Source organism: Peromyscus leucopus, chromosome 1 (genome assembly GCF_004664715.2).
Source record: "Peromyscus leucopus breed LL Stock chromosome 1, UCI_PerLeu_2.1, whole genome shotgun sequence".
NCBI lineage: Eukaryota > Metazoa > Chordata > Mammalia > Rodentia > Cricetidae > Peromyscus > Peromyscus leucopus.
In genome coordinates this window covers 86,385,416-86,408,664 of record NC_051063.1, presented here as the reverse complement: position 1 = coordinate 86,408,664, position 23,249 = coordinate 86,385,416, and the positions used below count along the sequence as shown (strand labels likewise).

At 47.1% G+C, this 23,249-nt stretch overlaps 1 protein-coding gene and 1 long non-coding RNA gene across 3 annotated transcripts; one reads left to right on the top strand and one right to left on the bottom strand.

Annotated features, from left to right (window-relative positions):
* Positions 1-9,815: 9,815 nt before the first annotated feature.
* LOC119087552 lies at positions 9,816-13,327 on the bottom strand. 2 transcript variants are annotated; one of them, XM_037203453.1, is made up of 3 exons: positions 13,284-13,327; positions 12,742-12,790; positions 9,816-10,862 (listed from the first exon to the last, which is right to left on the bottom strand). In XM_037203453.1, exon 3 carries the CDS (start codon positions 10,721-10,723, stop codon positions 9,821-9,823), a length of 903 nt encoding a protein of 300 aa, XP_037059348.1. In that variant the 5' UTR covers positions 10,724-10,862; positions 12,742-12,790; positions 13,284-13,327; the 3' UTR covers positions 9,816-9,820. The 2 variants fall into 2 exon arrangements, with proteins under 2 accessions (XP_037059348.1, XP_037059347.1); XM_037203452.1 differs by having other exon boundaries at positions 12,742-12,810; positions 13,284-13,324.
* Positions 13,328-13,561: 234 nt separating this feature from the next.
* Positions 13,562-15,108, top strand: LOC119087547. Its single transcript, XR_005091015.1, has 3 exons — positions 13,562-13,916; positions 14,091-14,226; positions 14,591-15,108. It is a non-coding gene; the product is annotated as an uncharacterized LOC119087547 (long non-coding RNA).
* The last annotated feature ends 8,141 nt before the right edge of the window (positions 15,109-23,249 follow it).

The following is a 23,249-nucleotide window of genomic DNA, read 5'->3' as shown; positions in this document are numbered from 1 at the left end:
ACTGTGAGCACTGGCTGCTCTTCCAGAGGTCCTGGATTTGATTCCCAGCAACCACACAGTGGCTCACAACCATCTGTAATGAGATCTGGTGCCCTCTTCTGGTATGCAGTCATGCATGCAAACAGAATACTGTATACACACTAACTAACTAAGTCTTTAAAACAAAAAACACTTTGGTGGGGGCTGGAGAGATGGCTCAGCAGTTAAGAGCACTGGTTGCTCTTCCAGAGGTTTCTGAGTTTGATTCCCAGCAACCACATGGTGGCTCACAACCATCTGTAGTGGGATCTGATGTCCTTTTCCACCATAAAGGCACACATGCAGAGTGCGCGCGTGCGCGCGCGCGCGCACACACACACACACACACACAAACAATAAAATCTTTTTAAAAAACTTGATTTATGACCTTCTGTGTTCTGTTAGTTAAAAAAAAAACTTTACAAAACTTCTTCCATTGGGCTGGAGAGGTGGCTCAGTGGTTAAGAGCACTGGTTGCTCTTCCAGAGGTCAAGGTTCAACTCTCAGCATCTACATGGTGGCTCCCAATGGTCCCCTCTGCAGTCCTCTGCAGGTGTCAGGCAGAGACGTGGTGCACAGACATGAAATTTGGCATAACCCAAACTGTATTCCTAGGTTACAGTCACTCATGCTTGGCTCTAGAATAAACTATCTCTTATTCCCTTTGATGACAGAGTGTGTTTTTGTGTTAACATAACAGGTTAGGTCATTTGCATGCGTGGTGAGAGCCCTGGCTTTGCCTTTTGTTTTTCCGTGGAGCCCAGAGTCTCACACAAGTGCTAGCATTTTACTATCCAGTTACAATCCTGAATGTAAAAACTAGCTATGGTTTTCTCCATCTGCTTCCATTTCCAGACATGTTCTAGCAGCATCCTCATGGTTTGGCACTCATGTTCCAGAGAGTGATCCAGTACAGGGCCCTCTGTAAGTCAGGACCACTTTGCTAATCAGGATCTGATCACATCACAGGCTGAGCTCTCCTGACCTGGCAGGGAGCCCTGGGTCCTGTCAGCCTGCTGCCACTGTCTGCAGGGCTCTTAGCTGGGGAGACAGAAGCCAAATGCCTCCCAAAGATCCTCGAAAATTAGTTTAGCACTGTCTGCCAGATTCAATGACTCAGAGGTGGTCAGGCAAGCCACAGCTCATTGGCGCTGAAGTTGGAACAAGAACAGTGCTGTCATGAATGCAAAGCAGGACAGGAGAGCTGGGAGGCAGGGCAGGCAAGGATCTTCAGCTTGCTTCTAGGGTCCTTTCCAGGTGATTGACAGTTTAGATTATAGAGGAGTCAGAAACCCTCAGGCAGTGGGAGTATAAGGTCATTGGTGGAGATACATCAATGGAGCGCCCTGTCCTGGCCACTTACTGTATGACCTTGGGTAGGTAGCTTAACTTCTCTGAGAGCTCCTCTCCTTGCCATTCAAAGGAGTGTGTGTAATAATAGTGACTGAGGTTGTTATGAGGATGAGTAAGACGATGCACATAGGTGCTAAGCTTAGCACTGAAGACATGTAGGAAGGCAGGAGCAAAGGTAACACTGAGGCCTGCAAGCTCCCTTCCCTTCTGTCTTAATCAGGCTTATCATTGCTGAGATGAAACATCATGACCCAAAGGAGCTCGGGGAAGATAGGCAGGGTTCATTTCATTGACACTTTCAGGTTACAGTCCATTTCTGAGGGAGCTCAGGACAGCAAACAGGGCAGGAATCTGGAGGCAGGAGCTGATGCAGAGGCCATGGCTTGCTTACTGGCTTCCTCCCCATGGCTTACTCAGCCTGCTTTCTTACAGAACCCAGGACCACCAGCCCAGGGATAGCACCACCCACCATGGTCTAGGCCCTCCCCTATCAATCACTAATTAAGAAAATGCCCGACAGCTGGTTCTTATGGAGGCATTTTCTCAATTGTGCTTCCCTTTCAGATGACTCTAGGTTGTGTCAAGTTGACATAAAACCAGCCAGCACACCTTCTCCCTCTTCTTTCTCCCTTCTCCTCCTTTTCCTTCCCCTCCCTTCTTCCCTTCCATTCTCTTCCCTTTGCCACACACTTTGGTCACAAGATTTGGAGAACTCAAACTGGTTCTGAATTGGAAACATCTCTCCTTGATGGCCAGCTTTCAATTCAAGGTGCTAGGCAGGCTATGGGGAGAGAGAAGATGCTGACAGCTTCACCCAGATGTGAACCTTGCCAACTAAAATAACAACGCACCTGTCAAGACAAGCTCACTCATACAACAGTGGCATGATGGTTGTAAGGGGTAACCAACAGCTTTCTGATTGGGTTAAGACCCACTAAACAGGAAGGAGCTCATCCTGGTACTATAAACCCAGCCAGGAACCTGTGGCTAGAGAGGTCATAAACCCTTGGAGAGAACCTACTATCATGCTGATATAGGATCCAGAAATCGTCTAAGTACTTACCCTCATCTGCATATCTTAATCCAGCTCCCACCTCTCATTAGAGATGCTTCTTTCTGCAGTGGACAGAGGCAAGCCCAAAGGACCACAGATGATCCAAGTGCAGAAAATAAGTGAGTCTCTGAATGGGACACTTATTTACACCCCTCCCCATGAGGCTCAGGGAACAACATCACAGAAGATGGGGAGGAAAGACAGTAGGAACCAGAAGTTGGGGGAAGACAGCTGTGCAACAGTGTCTTCCACACACAACAGTCATTTGCACTCTGGAACTCTTGGGAACCATGGTTGCCAATCTAGTCAATAATCCAGTATGGGGTGTTGGGGGTCCCCCAAGGCCCTACTCCCCATTGGAAAGCTACAGGCAGCCGAAGCTGGAAGGGGAGACAAAATCAGTTCAGGGGTGAGACCTCTGCTAGATTGCTCACACAGTGAACAGCCATGTGTGTATGTGTGTGTGTGTGTGTGTGTGTGTGTGTGTGTGTGTGTGTGTGTGTAACACTATTTGGATCCTATAAGTTATATATACCTACATACATAGACATGAAATTGGAAGGAGGATGTCGAAGGAGGGACACTGAAGGAGTTAGAGATGAGGGAGTGAAGGGTGGGTTTGATAAAAATAAAATGCATTCATGTATGAAAGGGAAATTTTTAAAAAAAATGTACCTGAGGCCACAAAGTGAGTGTGGGTGTGGAATTAGAGGATAGCTATTGGACTCAAGTCAGTACTGTTCCTCCTGATTTTCAGATCTACTGGAGTCAGAAACTATATAAATAAGGCAGAGGGAGCCTGAAGAAAAACATCTGGGGTTAGCCACATGGCCTTCACATGTACACACACATTCACACACACATGACTTTTAATTTCTTTTTTTGAGAATAGGTCTCTCTACATAGTCCTGGTTGTCCTGGAACTCACTATGTCGACCAGGCTTCCCTTGAACTCACAGAGATCCACCTGCCTCTGCCTCCTGAGTGCTGGGACTAAAGTCATGGGCCACCACACCCAGTCACACAATTTAAAAAATCCAGGGGCTGAGGATGTAGCTCAGGGAGAGTGCTTGCCTCATGTGCCTAAGTTTCTGGGTTTGACCCCCAACAGCACAACACAAACCCCACCCTGCCCAGAACAAAACATCACAGAAACTCAGCAAAGTAGGAAAATGGTGGTTAGCAGAGAATGGAGAAGAGCACATGAGCAACGGTTTGGGGGACTGAGAAGTGGTGGGGATCCATGCACAGCATTGGGGCTGTGTTTAACATTTTCAACCGACACTTAAAATGGTCATGATGGCAAGTACATTTAGTGTTCTTATTACCATTAAAAACTATGATTATCTAGCCAAAATGTCAGATGTCAAAAGTTTAATCATGGTCTATGTAAATGCCAAATGTACTATTTGTCTGTATGAATTTATTCTCCAATAAATAGTGTATTTTAAAAACTGTACGAGTCCTAGATTCTGTATTTTCAAACTGCCTAGGCATGATCTCAAAGGAAGCTTTATATATGATATCTATAAAATATTTCATAGCTGGGCCTGGTGGTACAGGCCTGTGTTCCTAGTTACTTGAGAGGCCAAAGCAAGATCACAAGTTCAAAGCCAGCCTTGGCTACAGAGGGAATTCAAGGCCAGCCCGGGCTGCAGAAGGAGTTCAAATCAAAGTTGGGCAATTTAGTGAGACTTCATCTTGAAAGAAAAAGTGAAACAAGAAATCTGGGGTGCAGCTCAGTGGAGGAGTGGAGGAGGTACAGAGGTCCTTGTGTTCACAGGTAAGTGTTAGGGGGAACAGAAGTTGTCTCTCCAAGGGGAGAGACATATGACCTGTTTTCTGCCCAGAAACCTGGGAATGGATGTGGTTAATAGCCTGGTGACCTCTGTGCCACCTGTGTGGCAGAGACCACACCAGATCCTCCCCCAGCCTCTTATTGTGAGATTGTCAATCTATAGAACACATCTTTATGAAAGATGTCTGTACTCTACGAGGAGTTTGGATGTAGTCATGTCTTAAGCTTTCCTGTGCACATGGATTGAGTTAACTGCCCCCGCTTGAGCCCTGAGGCTGAAACTGATTACTATCTAGTTGTAGTGTGTGCCTGGGCCAGGTGCTCTGTAGCCTGGAGCTGGAAATCCATTGTGGGAGGTGGGTACCTTAGATTCTATCTGAGGAGCACTTCCTGGGAGGAGGAGGACTCTGAGAATGGGCTTTCCAATAAGGCAGAAGCCTGCCCAAGGTGACTCAGGTCAGTCATATCATCGTCTCTTCTGGAAACTGGAGTGCTCAGAGCAAGCAAGAATGAAGGGCAGATGCTGAGGCACCAGGCTTGTGAAACCCAGCAGCATAGTCAATCCAGTCCCTGGATCCAGCCACTCTTTGATTTTGAAATAAGTGACACAAGTCAGTAGTTCCCTGCACTTTTGCAGAAGCCAGTTTAAATGTCATTGTAAACAAAAAGCATCACACAGCTCATCGAAGCCAGGTTTTCGAGTTAGGAAGCCAGACATGTCAACACTGAGGCCAGCACTTCCTCCACTGCACATATGAAAGGGCTGAGCCATGTCCTGAACATATGCTGTGTGTCCCCCAGACTTCAAGTGCAGGTGACTCAGTGGAGAGCACGTGACACCTGAGTGGACAGCCACAGCCTCCTATCACTGCTGGGAGGACGGAGGAGTCGCAGCCTGCTCAGCGAGGCTAGGTTCCTGGACCTTCACTCTCTCCAGTGTCAGTTCCAGGGTGCCCCGCCCCCCCAAATGGCAGACAAAAATGCTGCTGACAATGTCCTAAATAACAGCCTGGGCTCAGCTCAGGCTGGACCCTGACCAGGTTAACCACCAGGGTTACCATCAGGTAAGCAAGAATCCAAACTCAGCATTCCTCAGAAATCTAGCGAAGGGGGTTTCTGTTTGTCAGGAAAAGCCATTACTTCCCTTATCCACCCTCAATGGTCAACTAACTACCTTGGACAAAGGTCATCTAGTTCCTCATTAACCCAAACAGCCTGCAGCAGATCAAAGCCCTTCCACTGAATCCCAGGCTGCTCTGGCTCACACCTCTTCTTCATTGGTGACTGTCCTCATAAAACTGACAAGGCTTTGCCCACTGCCCACGGTTCTCTGCCCGCTAAGAAACAGCCCAGCAGTTTGATTCCCCAAATAAACTGTCTTCCTACCCACAGTGTGGTCTAGTTTTAGTGGTTTTTCTGAGCCTTTGCTTATATCCAGGATCTCAGGAAAATTTCATAAATGGGCACCTGCTCTCTGTTCAGGAGATGTTTTTTGTGTGTAAAGAGACCAGTGCAGCTGAGTCAGGTCTGGAAATTGGATGGGCTGACATACTCAGAAATGACTTGTGGGCAATCGCCAGAGTGGCAAATGTCACTGGGCTGATGACATGGCAGCAAGAAAATGCTTCCCCATTCCTCAATCTGCTACCCAAACAAAGCCTGTCTGGGGAGGGGCGGGGGATATTTTCTAAAGATCTTAGAAGAAATGGGATGGTGTTGCTCTATCTTGTTAGTATGAAGATTTGACTATTAGATACAAGACTCAAAATCACAGTGTGTGTGGGGTTGTGGTAGGAGATAGCTTGATGGACTTAGCGTCTTCTGCTCAAGTATGAGGACCTACCTGAGTATGGCTCCTGTGTAAAAGCTGGGTGCAGTGGTGGCCAGTTGGAATTCCATTGATGGGGAAATGGAGACAGATGGATCCCTGGAGCTCATTGGCTAGGTAGTTTAGCTGAATGGATGAGCCCCAGGTTTCTTGAGAGAACCCCACCTCAAAAAGTAAGATGGAGGGGCCAGCAGGACAGTAAAGGCATCTGCCACCAAGCCTGACAACCCGAGCTGAATTCTAGGAAATCACATGGGGAAGGAAGGAAAGTAACTCTTTAAGTTGTCTTCCACCCCCACATACAGCACACACTCCTCCCTCTAAAACCAATAAAGATTTAATTAATTTGAAGAAAAAAAAACCAAGTGAATGATAGAGACACTGGATGTCATCAAGTTTTGGCATTTACAAATGTACATGCACCCAAACACATGCATGAACACACACAATAAATAATGATTATAATACTTAATATTAACAAGATGAAAGTTTGTTTCTCTCCTCCGTGAAAGCTGCTGGCCTGTCAGCTCCACTTGTGACGTCATCAGAAGGTCAGGCTCTCTCCAGGCTGTTCTGCTGAGTCAGGACGCTGACTCTCGCAGGCAGGTTTCAAGGGGAGGCTTACATCTTTTAAGGGAGTACTGTCAAAGTCTAAAGGGCTCCTCTGTTAAAAGCACTTGCTGCTCAATCATGACTGGTCATATTTGGATCCTAGCTCCCATATAGGTCAGCTCACAAACATCTGTTAACTCTAGCTCCAAGAGATCTGATACCCTCTTCTAGCTTCTGAGGGTAGACATACATGCGTACATATACTCACATATATGTAAACACCAAACACACACACACACACACACACACACACACACACACACACACACATAAAATAATTGTCAAAAAAGGATAGATTGTGAGGTCTGGCTATTTTTGGTGTAAGATGTTTTTACTTTTTTGTAAGATTTTTTTTTAAAGATTTATTTATTTATTATGTATACAGTGTTCTGTCTGCACATATCCCTGCAGGCCAGAAGAGGGAGCCAGATCTCATTACAGATGGTTGTGAGTCACCATGTGGGTGCTGGGAATTGAACTCATGACCTCTGTAAGAACAGCCAGTGCTCTTAACCCTTGAGCCATCTCTCCAGCCCAAGATTTTTTTAAATAATAAAATTTATAAAATTAAAAATAGAAAAAGGAAGTTGGCCAAGTTCTTTTGGCCAGAACTTAGTTATGTGGCCACCTAGAGCCACAGTTGGTTCTTATTTCCAGCAGGTGCATGTCCAGCTGAGAAACTGGAAGCCCATTGCTGAAGATCCCAGACTCTCACCTCAGCACTCAAATGTTTTTGCCCAAGTTATTCATGAGAGTGTGTGGGCTAAGCATTCCCTCTCTAAGCTGTGATACCCAAAACCTGCAGGCATCAGCCAATGTCCCTTTGAAGTCCAAGTGGCCTCTGGCTGAGAAGTACTACTGTGGAGGGAGACACAGGACATATGGGCGACAGCTTTCTCTGCCAGGTTCTGGGATGTTCTTCTTTCTTTTCTCCTGTAGGCAGAAGAGGGTAACACTTTGGTGGAATACACACTTGGAAGCCAAGTGGAACGGACTCCAAATTCCATCCTTGGTTCTGTATGAACCATAATTCTTTCCTGCAGAAAAACTGGCTTGGTTGCTAGGTGCATAGAAACAAGAGTTGATAAGAATGTTCAGCACAGTTATGAGAATCCCTTCCCTGGAGACATTAAACAACGTCTTCTCCTCTCAACGTCCCAACAACAAACCATAGTATAATTCTACCAGAGCCTACTGTAGGGATCTGATGAGTTTACTGGGCTTTCTTGAGCATGAATGATGGGTTACTTTCAATTTTTTTTTTTGAGACGGAGTTTCCCTGGCTGTCCTGGAACTCACTCTGTAGACCAAAGTGGCCTCAAACTCAGAGATCTGCTGCTTCTGCCTCCCGAGTGCTGGGATTAAAGGTGTGTATCACCACACCTGGCTTACTTTCAGTTTTGTAGCTGCAGAGAAAACAAACATCAGTCCAGACCCCTAGATGGCAATAGAAGGATTTATTATTTCATAGGTCCAGTCTTCATGGTGGGAAGAAGTGGTGGGGCAGAAGAGTTCCCATCATGACGGCAAAGCAGGAGACAGAAAGACAGAAAGACAACAGAAAGATAGTCAGAAGGACAGAGACACAGAGAGAATGCCCGTGATGGCATGCTCCTGCCTTCTTCTTATTTCACCCAAGCCCCCAGCCTACAGGATGGTGCTGCCCATTCTAGATGGATCTTCCTCTTCCTTAGTCTTTTCTAGAAGAGCCCTTGCAGACACAGGTAAAAGCACACTTTATTAATTGCTTCCCAATCTGACCATCAAGATTAGCCAACAGGTTGGGGTGAGGCATCCCTCTGTTGGTTTGTGAGGTAAACAGATGTCCACTGCTGTCCTCCCACAATTGTCCTTAAGTATCTTCTGTATGTAAGCACCGGGTCAATGGCTTATCTCACTTCACACTCTCAACCACGTAATGAGGTATCTATTACCCCATTTTCCGCATGAACAAGTGGAGTCTCAGAACTTAGCCCCTTGTCTAGGATGGGTAGCCAGTTGTGCTGGCAGAGTAGGGATGCAACCTTTCTTGGAGCATCGTATTCCTACTCAGGGAAAGCATCTGCCAGTGCCACCACTAGCCTTTATTTACTGTTTTTGTATGTGTATGGTGTGTATGTGTAGGGAATAGAGGGCTGTAGAAGCCAGTCTATGTTTAGACAACATGGTACTGATATGGATATGCCACATGGATCAAGTTGGAAAAAAAAAAAAAAGGCAGACCTTTGATATCTGGGAAAACTAATGTAATCTTTTATTTAACTATTTCTGACAGCATGCTACTTTTGTGTGAGTCTGTATAAATAGGGCCTTTAGGTTAGAGGGGAGAGCTGTTACCTACCTTTTGTTACTTTCCTTTGCCAGTCTGCCTGTCTGGAGACCTGTGTACCTACCTCCATGTGGCCTATAGGTCGGTCTGCTGTGTGCTGGTGCATACCTCCCTAGTAGCCCATGTGCTGGTAAATAAGGTTTATAGATAAGATAGTCTTATCTGTCTATCATGCTTTGCATTCTCGTCAACCTCCCAGCCTCCTGTGGCTCTTCTCTGTTCCTGGTTTCAGAGCTGGGATCTCAGTGTGTGGAGGTGTATGTGTGCTAATGTGTCAAAGACAACTGCCCTTTTACCTTTTTGTAAGATCCAGGGATTGAACTCAGGTCACCAGGTCTGCATGGCAAACCTTGAGTTTAATCTAGTGGCTGGCTCTATCCCCTGATCCCCAGGCAAGTTTATTAGGGTACACAATATATCACCACACCTTGAACCATGGTTGACCTCAGAAACTCTTATGTAGCCAAGGATTATCTTGAACTTTTGATTCTTCTCCTTTTGCCTCTCAAATGCTGTGAATACAGACACATGTCATCTCGCAGTTTATGTGGTTTCTGGGTCTTGAACTCAGGGCTTCATGCATATTAGACAATTATTCTGCCAACTGAGCTGCAGCTCCAGGACATCACTAGCTCTTTTGATGTTTTTCTTTAATCTTTAGAAGCCTCTGGTTCTCCAAGACACATTACTGCCATCTGCTGGATCTGTCAAAGCAAAGACACAGATCCATGGCAACACTCCTGTAGATAGATGCGGGCTGACCTTGCACAGTGCACAACCCATGCAGCTTGGGAGCACTGGCCTCAATGTAGGGGACAGAAACTGCAGTCAGATGTTTATTGGATGGTAATTCAATAAATTACATGGGTTCCTGATTATGACCTTTGTGGCCTCTGGAATAGGTAAATGTTGGATGGTTGGAGTTAAGCGGTTTCGGTTGACAAGCACCAGGTCAAGAGAGAGTAAATGTTTTTCCTTGTCTTGCTTCTTTTGATTCTTAGGTTGGTTCTTGGTCCTTGGCTTTGTCACCCATGCAAAGAGTTGTTTTGAGGCCACTAAATGGGGTGCCTTTAAAATTTCTGTAGAGGATACATTAATGACATCTGTAGAGGGTGGCTTCATAATTACTATAGAGGGTACCTTCATGACATCTGCAGAGGGTGTCTTCACGACTGATGCAGAAGGTACCTTCATGACATCTGCAGAAGGTACCTTCATGACTGATGCAGAGGGTACCTTCACAGCATCTGCAGAGGATGCTGCCTTCATGACTGATATAGAGGATACCTTCATGGCATCTGCAGAGGGGGTATTCATGGCTGATACAGTGGGTGCATTCCTAGGAGGGTACAAGACTGGGTTGATGTTCTTTCTGAACCCATATGCCTGATCCATCAGTTGAAGCCTAGCTGTGGGATTTTCAGGAATATAGGTTTCTGTGGCCGCAGGGATAGGGACGTGTGGCTGTGGCTCTGGGTCCAGAATCTTCCCTGCTACAAAGGGACATATGTCTAGGCAGTAGAAGTTTTTAGCCTCAGGAAAGAAGTTCTCACAGTTCCCTGGGAGCTGCTTGGACAGTTTTCTGACCGAGTCCGGTGTCTTGAGGAAGGACCCCCTGGACTTGTTGGTCTTGGAGGATTTGTTGGTGGCTTTGGGGCCTTCTGAAGATGTCTGGAGCAGAACGTAGGTCACTGGCTTTGAGGCTGGGGCAATGTTCTTGGTTGTCATCATGGGGTGATGTCCTGTGACACGTTGGGTGGCTTCAGTCTGGGTCAGGGTTCACAGGAGGCAGTGGCTCATGGGTAGTTGGTGTGGTGCAGAGGTCCCTGGAGACACTGGCACTGAGGTGACCTCAGAGGGCACCCTATTCCTACAGGAAAAGAATTTCTGAGACTGGAGCAGGGATTCTAGGGAAACTCTCAGAAGGGAGGCTCTCCTTTTTCCTACTTCTCAATCATTTATCTACTGATTCTTGCATTTATTATGTGCTCACTCATTCCTTCACTTCTCATCTCCTTGTGGGTTGGTTCATATACCCAACCATTCCTTCTACATCATTAACTGACTCATACTTTCATTAATTAATCCAATAAATGCTGGTCCTGCTGGAACGGGAAATGTCTACAAAGGGTTATGTACATGCCAGGTATACTGACAAGGACTTAACACTAGCTTAAGGGCTGAGGAGATGTTCTGTGGCTCAAGGCTGGGGAGATGCTCTGTGGTTCAGGGATGGGGGTGGGGATGCTTGGTGGTTAAGAGCTATTGATACTCTTGCTGAGGACCTGAGTTCAATTCCTACCACCCAAATGGCAGCTTAAAACCATTTATAACTCCAGTTCCAGGGAACCTAACAATTCCTCTGGTCTTCATGGGCACCAGGCATGCATGCAATTCATGTACATACATGAAAGTAAAATGCTCACATACATAAAATGAAAATAAATAAATAAATCTTTAAAAAAATTCAGCTTAAGCCTCTTAAAATTTTCATGAGGGAAATGATTATTATAGACCGAATATCTGTAACCCTACCCTCACATTCCTGTTGAGGCTTGCATTTGAGAGGTGTTCTATAGCAATTTCTTCTGACCTGGAACATTTCATGTATCATGGAGGTAAACTCCTTAAGATCCAAAGTTCTAAAGGGAAGGTGTAAAGACTGATGCTGTAAAAAAACCAAACCAAAACCAAACCAAAACAAAAAACAAAAACCTCTCTGGATTCAGGAAGTCCCTGAAACTTAACAGATTCACAAGGTCCCACCCCCTCTAAGCTTATATAAATGCTAAGAGTTGTGATCTGAGCAAAAGCTCTGTGCTTTTCCAGTCCAAAGTTCAAAAGTGCTACCACAATCCTCTCAAGACACACAGGTCTGTCACAGCAACACCCCATGACCTGGTATCAAGTTCTGTCAGAGTTTCTACTGCTGTGGTAAACCATCAGGATCAAAAGCAGCTTGGGCAGGAAAGGGTTCATTTAACCTTTCAGTTTATAGTCCATCATCCAGGGAAGGTAAGGCAGAAACGGAAGCAAAGACTATGGAGGAGTGCTGCTTCTTTGCTTGCTTCCCAGGGGTTGCTCAGCCTGCTTTCTTATGCACTAGGAGGACCACCAGCCCAGGGGTGGCATCCCCCACAGTAGGCTGGGTCTTTCTACATCAATCACTAATTCAGAAATATGCCCCAAAGACTTGCATACAGGCCAGCCTTATGGAGGTGTTTTCTGAATTGAGGTTCCTTCTTGTCAGGTGACTGACAAGACACTCTAGCTTGTGTCCAGTTGGCAGGAAACTAACCAGGCCCGCTGCTGAGGAGAGAAGGCCCGCCAACCTGTGGAGCTGCCCGAAAGTTGAGCAGTGAGCTCCAGGACTCTAACTTTCAGCAACTGTCACCCATATATGTATATATAGGTGTGGGCTTAGGCGACTCCCTTGTCTCTGAGTCATCCGTGCTCTTCTAAGGAAGCCCTTCCTCACACGCTGTAGGCAATCCCAGTGAACGCATTGGCTCACAGCTTTGACTAGGATTGTATTGTTACAATACAGCTTTGACTAGGTTTGTCGTTGATTCTCACTCTGGGATGAGCTGATACTTGCTCATGCTTCCCCTGGAAGAATGTCACACAGCAGGAGGTCACGAGGGTGGGGCCCTGTGGTGGGATTAGTGTCTTCTTCCCACTCCCCACCCATAAGGACACACGGTGAATACACCGGCCACCCACCCATAAGTCACCAAGAAAGCCTTTACCTGTAGCAGAGCCATTTGGCACTTGATTCTGAGCTTCCGGCCTCCACAACTGTGAGAAGTAAACGTCTTCTGTTGAAACCATCCAACAGAAGGTTTGTTTTGTTACGGCAGCCTCGGCTGACTAAGGCATAGTTATCATCACACCCTCATTTTGGTATTGGGGGGGAAGGGGAGGAGGAGGGAGGTGGAACTGAGGTATCGTTCATGCCAGGCAACCACTCTAACATTGAGGGGCTTCCCAGCTCTAATCCTTGTGGCCCCCCCCCCCCATCTCTTGAGACAGAGTTTCTGGTGTAGCCCTGGCTATATTGGAACTCACTCTGTAGACCAGGCTGGCCTCAAACTCAGAGATCCACCTGCCCCTGCCTCCAGAGTGCTGGGATTAAAGGTGTGCGCTGCTGCCGCCACCCCCCAGCCTAATTCCCCATTTCTATAGGTAATCTGTTGTTGCAGTTTGGGAATGTCCCCAGGTGCCCTTGGGAGGTGGCAGAACATTTAAGAGGTAGAGCCAGATGGGAGGAAGTGAGGTCATTGAGGCATACCATTGAAGAGGATAGCAGGCCCTGTCCCCCTCCCTGCCCCTTCTCTCTGCTTCTTGACTGGCAAGGGGCAAGCAGCCCCCTCTGTCCTGCCTTCCCCACTGTGATGTGTCGCCTTGTCACAAGGCTGAAGGTGATGGGGCCAAACAACATGGGCTGAGACTTCGGCAACCATGAGCAAAAATGACACATGTCATCTCTCTCTCTCTCTCTCTCTCTCTCTCTCTCTCTCTCTCTCTCTCTCTCTCTCTCTCTCTCGTCATGCTGAGGATGGAGCCCAGGTTACACTCACAGCCTCAGTCTGTCTGTCTTTTTTTTTTTTTTGATAGTGTCTCCCTATGTATCCTTCGCTAGTCTGGCCAGGACCTTGCTATGCAGAGATTCACCTGCCCCTGCCTCCTGAGTGCTATACCTGGTTCCTTCTTTTTAAGTTGACTGTCTCAAGCATTTTGCCACAGCAAACACAGCACAACAGAAAGCTGACTGAGACAGCTGTTCTCCACAGAGCTAGGCAACAGCCAAGCTGGGCTTCGAATCCAGGCAGGTAGTTCTCAGAGTGTAGCCTCTCCCCTGCAATGCTGGACCACCTTCTGAAAACAAGGCCACCTCTCTGTTCCCAGGCCACACGTCAATGGGGTAAGTACTACCCCCGAAGTGAGCAGAATAGTGGGGAGGGGTAAGACTTGGGGACCACACCAAGTGCTGTGGGAATCATGGGGGTGGCTCCTTCACTCACCTGATGGGGATGTGGGTGACATAAATGTTCTCTTGCTTACTGGTTAATCATACCCTCCTCATCTGTGACATCAGATCCACGCCTGGAAAAGGTCTTCGTGCACTTACACAGGGACTTGTTGATGGCTCAGTCACCACGGAGCACTAACTGTGGCGTCCGAGTTAGAGAAAGGGACAAAATTACCTCTGTCCATCGGGAGTGCACAATCAAGTGAGTGAACCAGTGGGGTGGCCACACCACAGCCATTGCGCATGGCTCCACTCACCCCTCGGGGCTTGTCCTGGCCTTTGAGGCTCTACATAGCTGTGGGCTGTAAGGACCAGGGAGTTGGGAAACCTCGTTCTAATCCACCCGACCTCAACTCTATCACGCTGCATTTTCAATTGTCTTTACCCCTCTGAGCCTTGGTTTCCCAGGATCTAACATGGGGCAGTGCTAGGTAAATGCTTCACACTATTAGTTAATGTAGTCAGTACCTCCTACATCTGTTTTCCACTTTCTCCGGTCGTGAAGTCTGACAGCACAGTCATGTATCATTGTTAAAACATTTTATTGCATCTATCCCCTCTTTCAGACATAGAGTCTCCTGATGTTGACCTATGAACTCTTGGAGCTCAGACCATCCTTCCACTTGAACTCTGGGGTTGCTGGGCTCACTGGGGCATGCCATGATGCCCAGCTGTTACTAACCCATCACCACTTTACAAGTGAGGCGCAAACCCAAGATCACACGGCCTGAAAGTGGCGGAATGGAGTGGGCTGATGTCCTATAGATGTAAGAATTTCACTGATGCAAAACTCAGTTGCCATTTTCACCAAGTCGCTATGATATTCCCAACTAGGAAACCAAAAAGAATGACTAGACCTCAAAGAACTGCCAGAAATGATTATTCTTCCCAGGGGAGAGAATCCACAGCACAGCGGAGGAGCAACGGGCGGCCTTTGGGCTAAGGCCGACCTAGGTTCAGCCATTTGGAAACCCCTGTCTTCTCCTCTGAGGCAGTAGATGAGATGGCGAGTTCTCGACGCCTGCTGCATTTGCATTTGTTTATGTTTGGAATTCCCTATAAAGTGACTGAAACCCCAAATAAACCAATGGCAAGTGGGGTTTGTTAACTTACAGGATTGGGAAGCTCGGTGGCAGGCCCAGGGACTCAAACAGTAGTGTCAGGAATCTGTCTTTTAGCCTGGCAGTGGTGTGCTCCACCACTGCCCGGCTAAAAGACACCTTTAATCCCAGCACTCGGGAGGCGGAGGCAGGCAGATCTCTGTGAGTTTGAGGCCAGCCTGGTCTACAGAGTGAGTTCCAGGACAGCCAAGGCTACACAGAGAAACCCTGTCTTGGAAAAAACAAAATCTGTCTTTTGTCTCAGTTGCTGTCGTAAAAACAAAATCTGTCTTTTGCTCAGTTTTCATGGCTGTGGTAAACACCATGATCAAAAACAACTTGGAAAAGAAGTTCATCGTTGAGGGAAGCCGAGCAGAAGCTCAAACAGAGACCTGGGACAGGAGCTGGTACAGAGGCCACGGAAGAGCGCTGCTTACTGCCTCACTCATCATGGCTGCTCATCCTGCTTTCTCATACACCCAGGACCATCTGCCCAGGGAGCCACTGCCCACAGTGGGCTGGGTCCTCCTACATCAATCATTAACCAAGAAAATGTCCCACAGATCTGCCTGATGATGGAGACGTTGTCTCCATTGAGGTTCCCTCTTCTCCGATGACTCTGGATTGTGTCAAGCTGACATAAACTAGGCAGCAGTTCCCTTCAGTGTTTTGGCCTCACTGAAGCAAGGGTCACGCATCAAGCCAGGCTACCACCTTCTCATCTTGGGATGCAAAGGGTAAGACAGATCTTCCTGCCGTTGATGAAATCTCAGAGAACCCCAATTGGACCAGCAGCCATGTGCTTTCCTTGGAAAAACCAGTAGTCAGAAAGATGGCTTCTGTAGTTCTTTAAGTAAAAAATATATTTATTCTAATTTAAATAATGTGTATGTGTATAACTGTGTGTGGGTATGTAGACCTGTGAATACAGATACCCTGGAAGGACCAAGCAGATGCCATAATAGGCTGTCAGTCTTCTCTTAGAGATCAGGCCTCAATTTCCTGAGACTTGAGCAAGCAATTTCTGGGAGGGCCATGAACAAAAGACACAGTCCTTACAGTAGCTCCCTTTCTGCATGTAACTGACTGCTCAAGGTTCAGCCAGTTGTTTACTGTCTGGGACCTCTCACTAACTTAGAGCTATGTGCATGAGTCAAGGACAGAGCCTGGGCCACTGAGTCAGCCCCCACAGTCAGTATGTGCTAGGCCAGCCAGCCTCCATGGCAGCTCAAGGACGAAGCCCGAGACTTGTCCAGGCTTGCCCCCAAATGATAACTGTAATCCCTAACTAGTAAATTCAAAGGTTACACACCCTTACCCAATCCTCTAATGCAAAGGCTTGTACCACCCTGCTTGCAGTTTTTCCCTTCAAAAACCCTCCTCATTCTGAGAGTTCAGTCAGGGCCATCCTCTTCCACCTGCTGTGTCGGAGTGTTGGACACGGACCAAGCCGGGCTTGCTTGTTATCAATAAACCCCTGTGTGTTTTGCATTGGATATCGGCTCTGTGGCGGTCTTGCTCAGGGTGGGGTTTGGGTCTTGTGACAGGACCACAACACCCGAAGCATCCAAAAGAGGGTGACAGACCCGTTGGAGCTTCAGTTATAGCTCATTATGAGTCACTCGAAATGGGTGCTGGGAAGTGAACTGGGGTCCTCTGCAAGAGCAGTGCATGCTCTTAACTGCTGAGCCATCTCCTCAGCCCCACATTGCATTTATATGTGTGCATGCCTGTGTGCACCACGCTGCACATGCGGAGATCAGAGGACAGAGGCAGATAGATCACACACACGTGACGGCCCTCGTGGGCTACACAGTGAATTCTAGGTCAGACTGTGCTGCAGGTAGGACTGTGTCAGAAACATAAACAGCAGAGCTACAAGAACCCCAGAAGTGGGCTGGCAAGATGGCTCGGTGGGTAAGGTGCTTGCCACCGAGCCTGACAGCCTGCATTCAGTCCCCAAGACCTGCACGGTGGATGGAGAGAACAGATTCCTGCTTTGTCCTCTGCCCTCTGAGTGCTAAGATTACAGGTGTGCTCCACCCCTCCCCCAGCTCTTTAGATCAATTTGTATGTTTGTCAATGAGGTTAACAATATTTCCCCTCTGTGTGCCTGGGGGGCTTAGCTGAGCTGCTGTGAAGGAGCTGCTGGGTCCTGTAGATGGACAGGCTCTCAGCGTTCCTCTGCGGCAGGGTTTCTTGTGGTAACCTAAGTTGCTTTTATATTATTACATTAGTTGTGTACTGAACTGTAAATCCCTCATGGATGAAGGTTGGCTTTAATCCAGCATTGAGTAATGGGAGTCTAAGAGTCACGTGACTCTTTTTTCTTTTTCCTTCTTGAGACTGGATCTTACTTTCTGGATCACACTGGCCTTGAACTCGCAGAGAATCCACCTGCCTCCCAAGTGCTGGGATTAAAGGCATGTGCCACCCACCACACATGGCCTAAGCGACATTTCTTTAAATGTGTCTCATGCCCATAGAGAAAGAATTCCTTCCTCCTTGGTGTGCCAGGAAGTCCCAATACATGTAGCTTAGAAATGAGACTTTGCAGGGCTGGAGGGATAGCTCAGCAGTCAAGAGCACTGGCTGTTCTTCCAGAGGACCTGGGTTCAATTCCCAGCGCCCACATGGCAGCTCACAAACGTCTGTAACTCTAGTTCCAGGGGACTGACACCCTCATACAGATATACATGCAGGCAAAACCACAAATGCACAGAAATAAATGAGACTTCACAAATTTTAGGTCAGGCCTTCTGTGTGTGATAACTTCTCAGGTCTGAATCAGGTCAAAAGCCATGCACAGGGATTGGGATGAGGCTCCATTGGTAGCATGTTTGCTGCACAAACATAGGGGTCTGAGTTTGGATCCCCAGAACCCATACGAAAGTTGGGCATGGCAGTGTGTGTTTGTAACCAAAACACTGTGGGGGGCGGAAAGAGACAGATGGGTCTCAGGGGTTCACTGTCCAGTCAGCCTAGACAAATCAGTGAACTCTGAGTTCAGTGAGGGACCCTGTCCTAAAAAGTGAGGTGGAAATCAATAGAATACACCCCGCATCTAACTGTGGCCTTCACATATACCTATACAGATGAGTGCACACGTATATAACGTGTCCCCGATAAGAGTGTATAAGATCCTTTTCATAGTGTCATTTTCAAAACCAGGTATTTTCTGTCTTTTGCCTTCTGTTCAAATTAAGGGCAACATGTGACATTTTGCTGCTCCTTACAATTTCCTTTCTCTCACTGTGGAGTCCCAGCACCTTTTCATACAGCTCCTACACACTCGGGTCTCCTCCAGGACACTTTGGAGCCTTGGGGGCTGCACAGCTCTGATGAGCATACCGGAGTCTCATTTTCATGCTTCCTAATATGTGTGCACCTTCCCTCCTAATACCTTCTCTCAAAAGGCTAGACCTGGCTGGCATCCGCCTGTGCCTGCTCAAGGGCACTGAGTCTCTTTGTAGTCATTCCCTGTAGTTGGAAATCATACAGAACAAATTGCAGAGTGCCCGGAATAAATATGTGAGAATTTCCAAGCCGTGGTGACTGATTATTAGTCTGGGTGCCTTGCTGCGGGGCAGGTTCCTGAGATGGACTGCTCATGGGCTGTGGATGCTGTGTGATCTGGCAGGCTTGCCCCCAGAGGCTCATTTAGCAGCTATAGAGGGCAGCGCTCTCAGGGCATATATTGGATATGACGGTCTGTGTGAGTCAGTGGCTTCTTGGCTGCAAAGAACCTGTAGGGTCCAGCATTACCTCTCCTGGTCCTCCAGGACAGCTAAATTGGCCTTCAAATTTCCTTCAATGCCCTGGGCCTTGGAGACTGATCCTGGCATGACTCCCATCCTCCTTCCCAGCCCAGTCACCACCATCTCTATTTCTGCACCTTGAGAGCAATTGCTCCTGGTTCCTTGAATATGATCACACATTTTGAAACCAGAAAGGTCTGTATTGGAGTAATGATTTCAGTCTCACATTCTAAGTGCTGCCTGCAATGACAGGTACATAGAAACGACTCAACAAATTGTTTTTTATTTATTTTTCTAGACAGGTTTTCTCTGGGTAGCTCTGGCTGTCCTGGAACTCACTCTGTAGCCCAGGCTGGCCTTGAACTCATAGAGATCCACCTGCCTCTGCCTCTTGAGTGCTGGGATTAAAGGTGTGTGCCAACACCACCTGGCAACAAGTTGTTTTAAGACAAATGACTCCCGGGGCCTGAGAGATGGCTTAGTCAGTAAAGTGCCTGCTGCTGAAGCCTGAGGACCTGAGTTCAGATCCCAGCACCTGTGTGAAAAGTCAGGCATGGGAGCACATTGTCTGGAACCTCAGCACTGGGGGGGGGGGGGGACGAGGGACAGAGATGGGGATCCCTGCCACTCACTGACTGTCCAGCCTAGCCAAATCTGAATCTCCAGGGTTGATGAGAGACTCTGCCTCAAAAAATAACATGGAGAGCAACCTGAGAAAGATACCTAATATGATCTCTGGCCTCCACAGACACACACAGACACACAGACACACCCCAACCATTCAGATGTGGTATTTTAGTATTTTGCTGATGTCATGGTTTTTGGTAATGCTATGGGTGGGACTCAGGGCCTTGCACATGGTGGACAAGTGTCCTACTACTGAGTTGCACCCTCTGTCTCATCAAATATGGTTCTTAGGTTATATAGCATGAATAGACTTGTGTGGATGGAGAGCCTCGGGCCCTGCTCCCTTCCATACTTAGCATGTGTAGAGTCCCTGGAGCTGGAGGCCCTGCTTCATTTCTCCTGAGATTTTCAGTCATGGCTAGCTCCTGGCTCATAGTAGGTGTTCAATAAATTTTTAAGTGTTGATAACTTAGCATAGTTTAGTGCAAAAGTTTTTCAGACTGTTTGGTGTGTTGGGGGAAAGAGTTAGTGGATTGTAAATAATTTTAAAAAGCCAGAGGGAGACTCTAGAAGCATGGAAGAGCAGGGAGCTTAACTGGACAGTTAACTCTCTCCTTAACTAGACAGAATTTATAAGGAAGGATCTGTCTGATTGAACGGTTGGGGAAACCTGGGACCTATTTTTTTTCCTGTTATTTTGAAGAGTCTTGCTCTGTGTCCCAGAATGACCTAACACTCACTATGTAGCTTAGACTGGCTTAAAACTCACTGTGATTCTCCTGCCTCAGACTCCTCCTGCACGCGTCACCATCTGGAGTATGTGTGAAGGATTTCGGCTTCTGAGGCAAGCTGGGATGGCAGACTGTGGTTAAGTGATTCACAGCAGAGAGGCCGCTGCACAGGCTCTAGCCTCGGAGTGGAACTCCTGCTGTGGCCTCCTTCCTCTCCGCCCCCATCTCCAGAGGATCACACAGATCTCCTCCTTTGCCTCCCTCACACCCCATCCCTTTGTTTCAGCCATCAGCTCCCACAGCTATCCCCTGGTAACCACTGGCCAGGAAGCAGATAGGGCGGGTCAGCAGGTAGATCCTCAGAGCTTCACTCTGCCTCCTCTCCTCCAATTCCCTCTCACCCCAGTAGCAGACCACCTGCTGTGACCTCTTCCTCCTCCCCACCATTCCCAAGGGACTAAGCAGATCCCTGAGGCATGCTCTCCTTTCCTCCCTCCTGTGGACCCACTCAGCACCCTCCTTCCTTTTAGCCCATCTCCACCCTAAATGTCAGCTCCCAATAACAGAAACAACCTGTGGCCATGTCTGGCAGGGATTCAGAAGCAGTCCAAATCAGGTAACTCACAGTACTTTCCTAAGAACCAAAGAGTGCAATAGAAACCAAGGAACAGAACATTCACCCAACAAAGACAAGACCAGGTATCAGCACCTAGAATCACAACCATCCCAATCCCAGATACCTAGATGTCAGCATAAAAACAGGACAGCCAGGACACGATGCCTCCACCAGAACCCAGCAACTCTACTACATTAGGCCCCGAGAAAGGCAGTACAGCCGAAGCACAAGACAAGGACTTCAAAACAGCTGTTCTGAACACGCTCCAGGGCCTAAAGGGGAGACGAACAGGCCCATTGATGAAACCTGTGAGGACATAGTCAAACCGTGGAGTGAAATGAAGAGAGCAGTTCAAGACCTGCAAGTGGAAATAGGATAAATCAAGAAAAACCAAACTGAGGGGAAGCTGGAAATGAAAAATTTAGAAATTCCCACAGGAGGCAAGTCTCACCAGCAGAATTCAAGAGATAGAAAAAAAAAAAAAACCCTCAGGTATTGAAGACAAGATAGAAGAAATGAATACCCCAGGTGAAGAAAATGTTAAATCTAAAACAACAACAACAACAAAACAATAATTAAGGGCTGGAGAGATGGCTCAGCGGTTAAGAGCACTGGCTGCTCTTCCAGAGATCCTGAGTTCAATTCCCAGCAACCACAGGTGGCTCACAACCATCTACAATGAGATCTGGTGCCCTCTTCTGACCTGCAGGCATACATGTAGGCAGAACACTCTATACATAATAAATAAATAAATAAATCTTAAACAAACAAACAAAAAAACAATAATTAAAAAATCCAGGCACAAAACACTTAAGAAATTTGGGACACTGTGAGAAGATCAAATCCATAAATAATAGGAATAGATGAAGGAGAAGAAACCTAGGTCAAAAGCACAGAAAATGTTTTCGACAGAATCATAGAAGAAAATTTCCCCGACCTAAGGAAGGAGATGCCCATTAAGGTACAAGAGCACACAGAGCACCAAATAGACTGGGCCAGAAAAGAAATTCCCCATGGCACATGATAATAAGAATGTACACTAAATGTACAGAACAAAGAAAGACTATTAAAAGCCGCAAGGGAAAAAGACCAAGTAACATTTGAGGGCAGATCTATTAGAATAATACCTGGTTTTCAATGGAGATTCTGAAAGCCAGAAGGTCGTGGATGGATGTGCTGCAAACTCTGAAACCACAGATGCCAGCCCAGACTACTATACCCAGTGAAACTTTCAATCACAATAGTTGAAGAAAGACATTCCACAATAAAACCAAATTTAAGCAGTCTATATATAATTCGAGCCCTACAGAAGATGCTAGAAGGAAAACTTCAGCCTAAAGAGGCTAACCACAACCAAGAAAACACAAGAAATAAATAACATCAGACCAGAAAATCAAAAGAATGGGGAAAAGAAAACCCGGCACCACCACAACAAATCAACATATTGCTCATTGATAACTCTCAATATCAGTGGTCTCAGTTCTTCACAGACTAACAGAATGGATGTGAAAATAGGATCTATCCTTCTGCTGTATCCAATAAATACCCCCCCCCCACACACAAGACAGGGTTTCTCTGTGTAGCCCTGGCTGTCCTAGAGAGTAAGGGACTCGGGGCCAGGATGGTTCTCCCTAGGAAGGAGAAATAGAATAGATTGTTATGGATGGATAGCAGGGGGCTGTGTGTGTGTATCAAACAGGGAGGGGGAGGGGAGAGGGAGGGAATATGGGAAGGAACAGCTAAAACTAAGGACTATTTGAGGTGTCGTGTGGAAATCTAATACAGTAGAAGCTTCCTAAAATGTATACATACATAAGGTGATCTAAATGAAATTGCCAAATATAATGGGGGGTGGGGACAGAGCCCCCACTGGATATCTATCATCACCAGATGGATCTTCCAGTTCTGGGAATAGGTTATACTTCATCGAGTCCTTGACCAAAGGGGTCCCATGGGAACCTCCCCAAACCCCAGGGTGTTGCCAGGGCTTTTGGTGGCTCCACAAAAGCTGACAGTAAAGCCCCACTGCTGAAGACAACCCCCACATAACTCATTGAACATGAGGAGGTCAAGCCGGTGCCTACCTAGAGCCTTCATCCCTATGTTCATGGTACAGGAAGGTACCCTGCATGCTACCCAAGGAGAAGTGTGGACACCAACCCAGCTCCAAACACTTGACTTTCACTGGTGACCGGCTTGCAAGATACATTGGTGCCAGAGTGGCATGAAGCTTGTGAGACTAATCAGCCAATATCTTATTTGAGTTAAGTACCAGTTCATGAAACGAAACCCATACCATATGCTGTTTGTCTGGTTAAGAACCTGGGACTAGACAGGCCAGGGACCTAGGGGGAAAGCCAAATACTACTGTTCTGTTAAAGGAACGTAGCAAT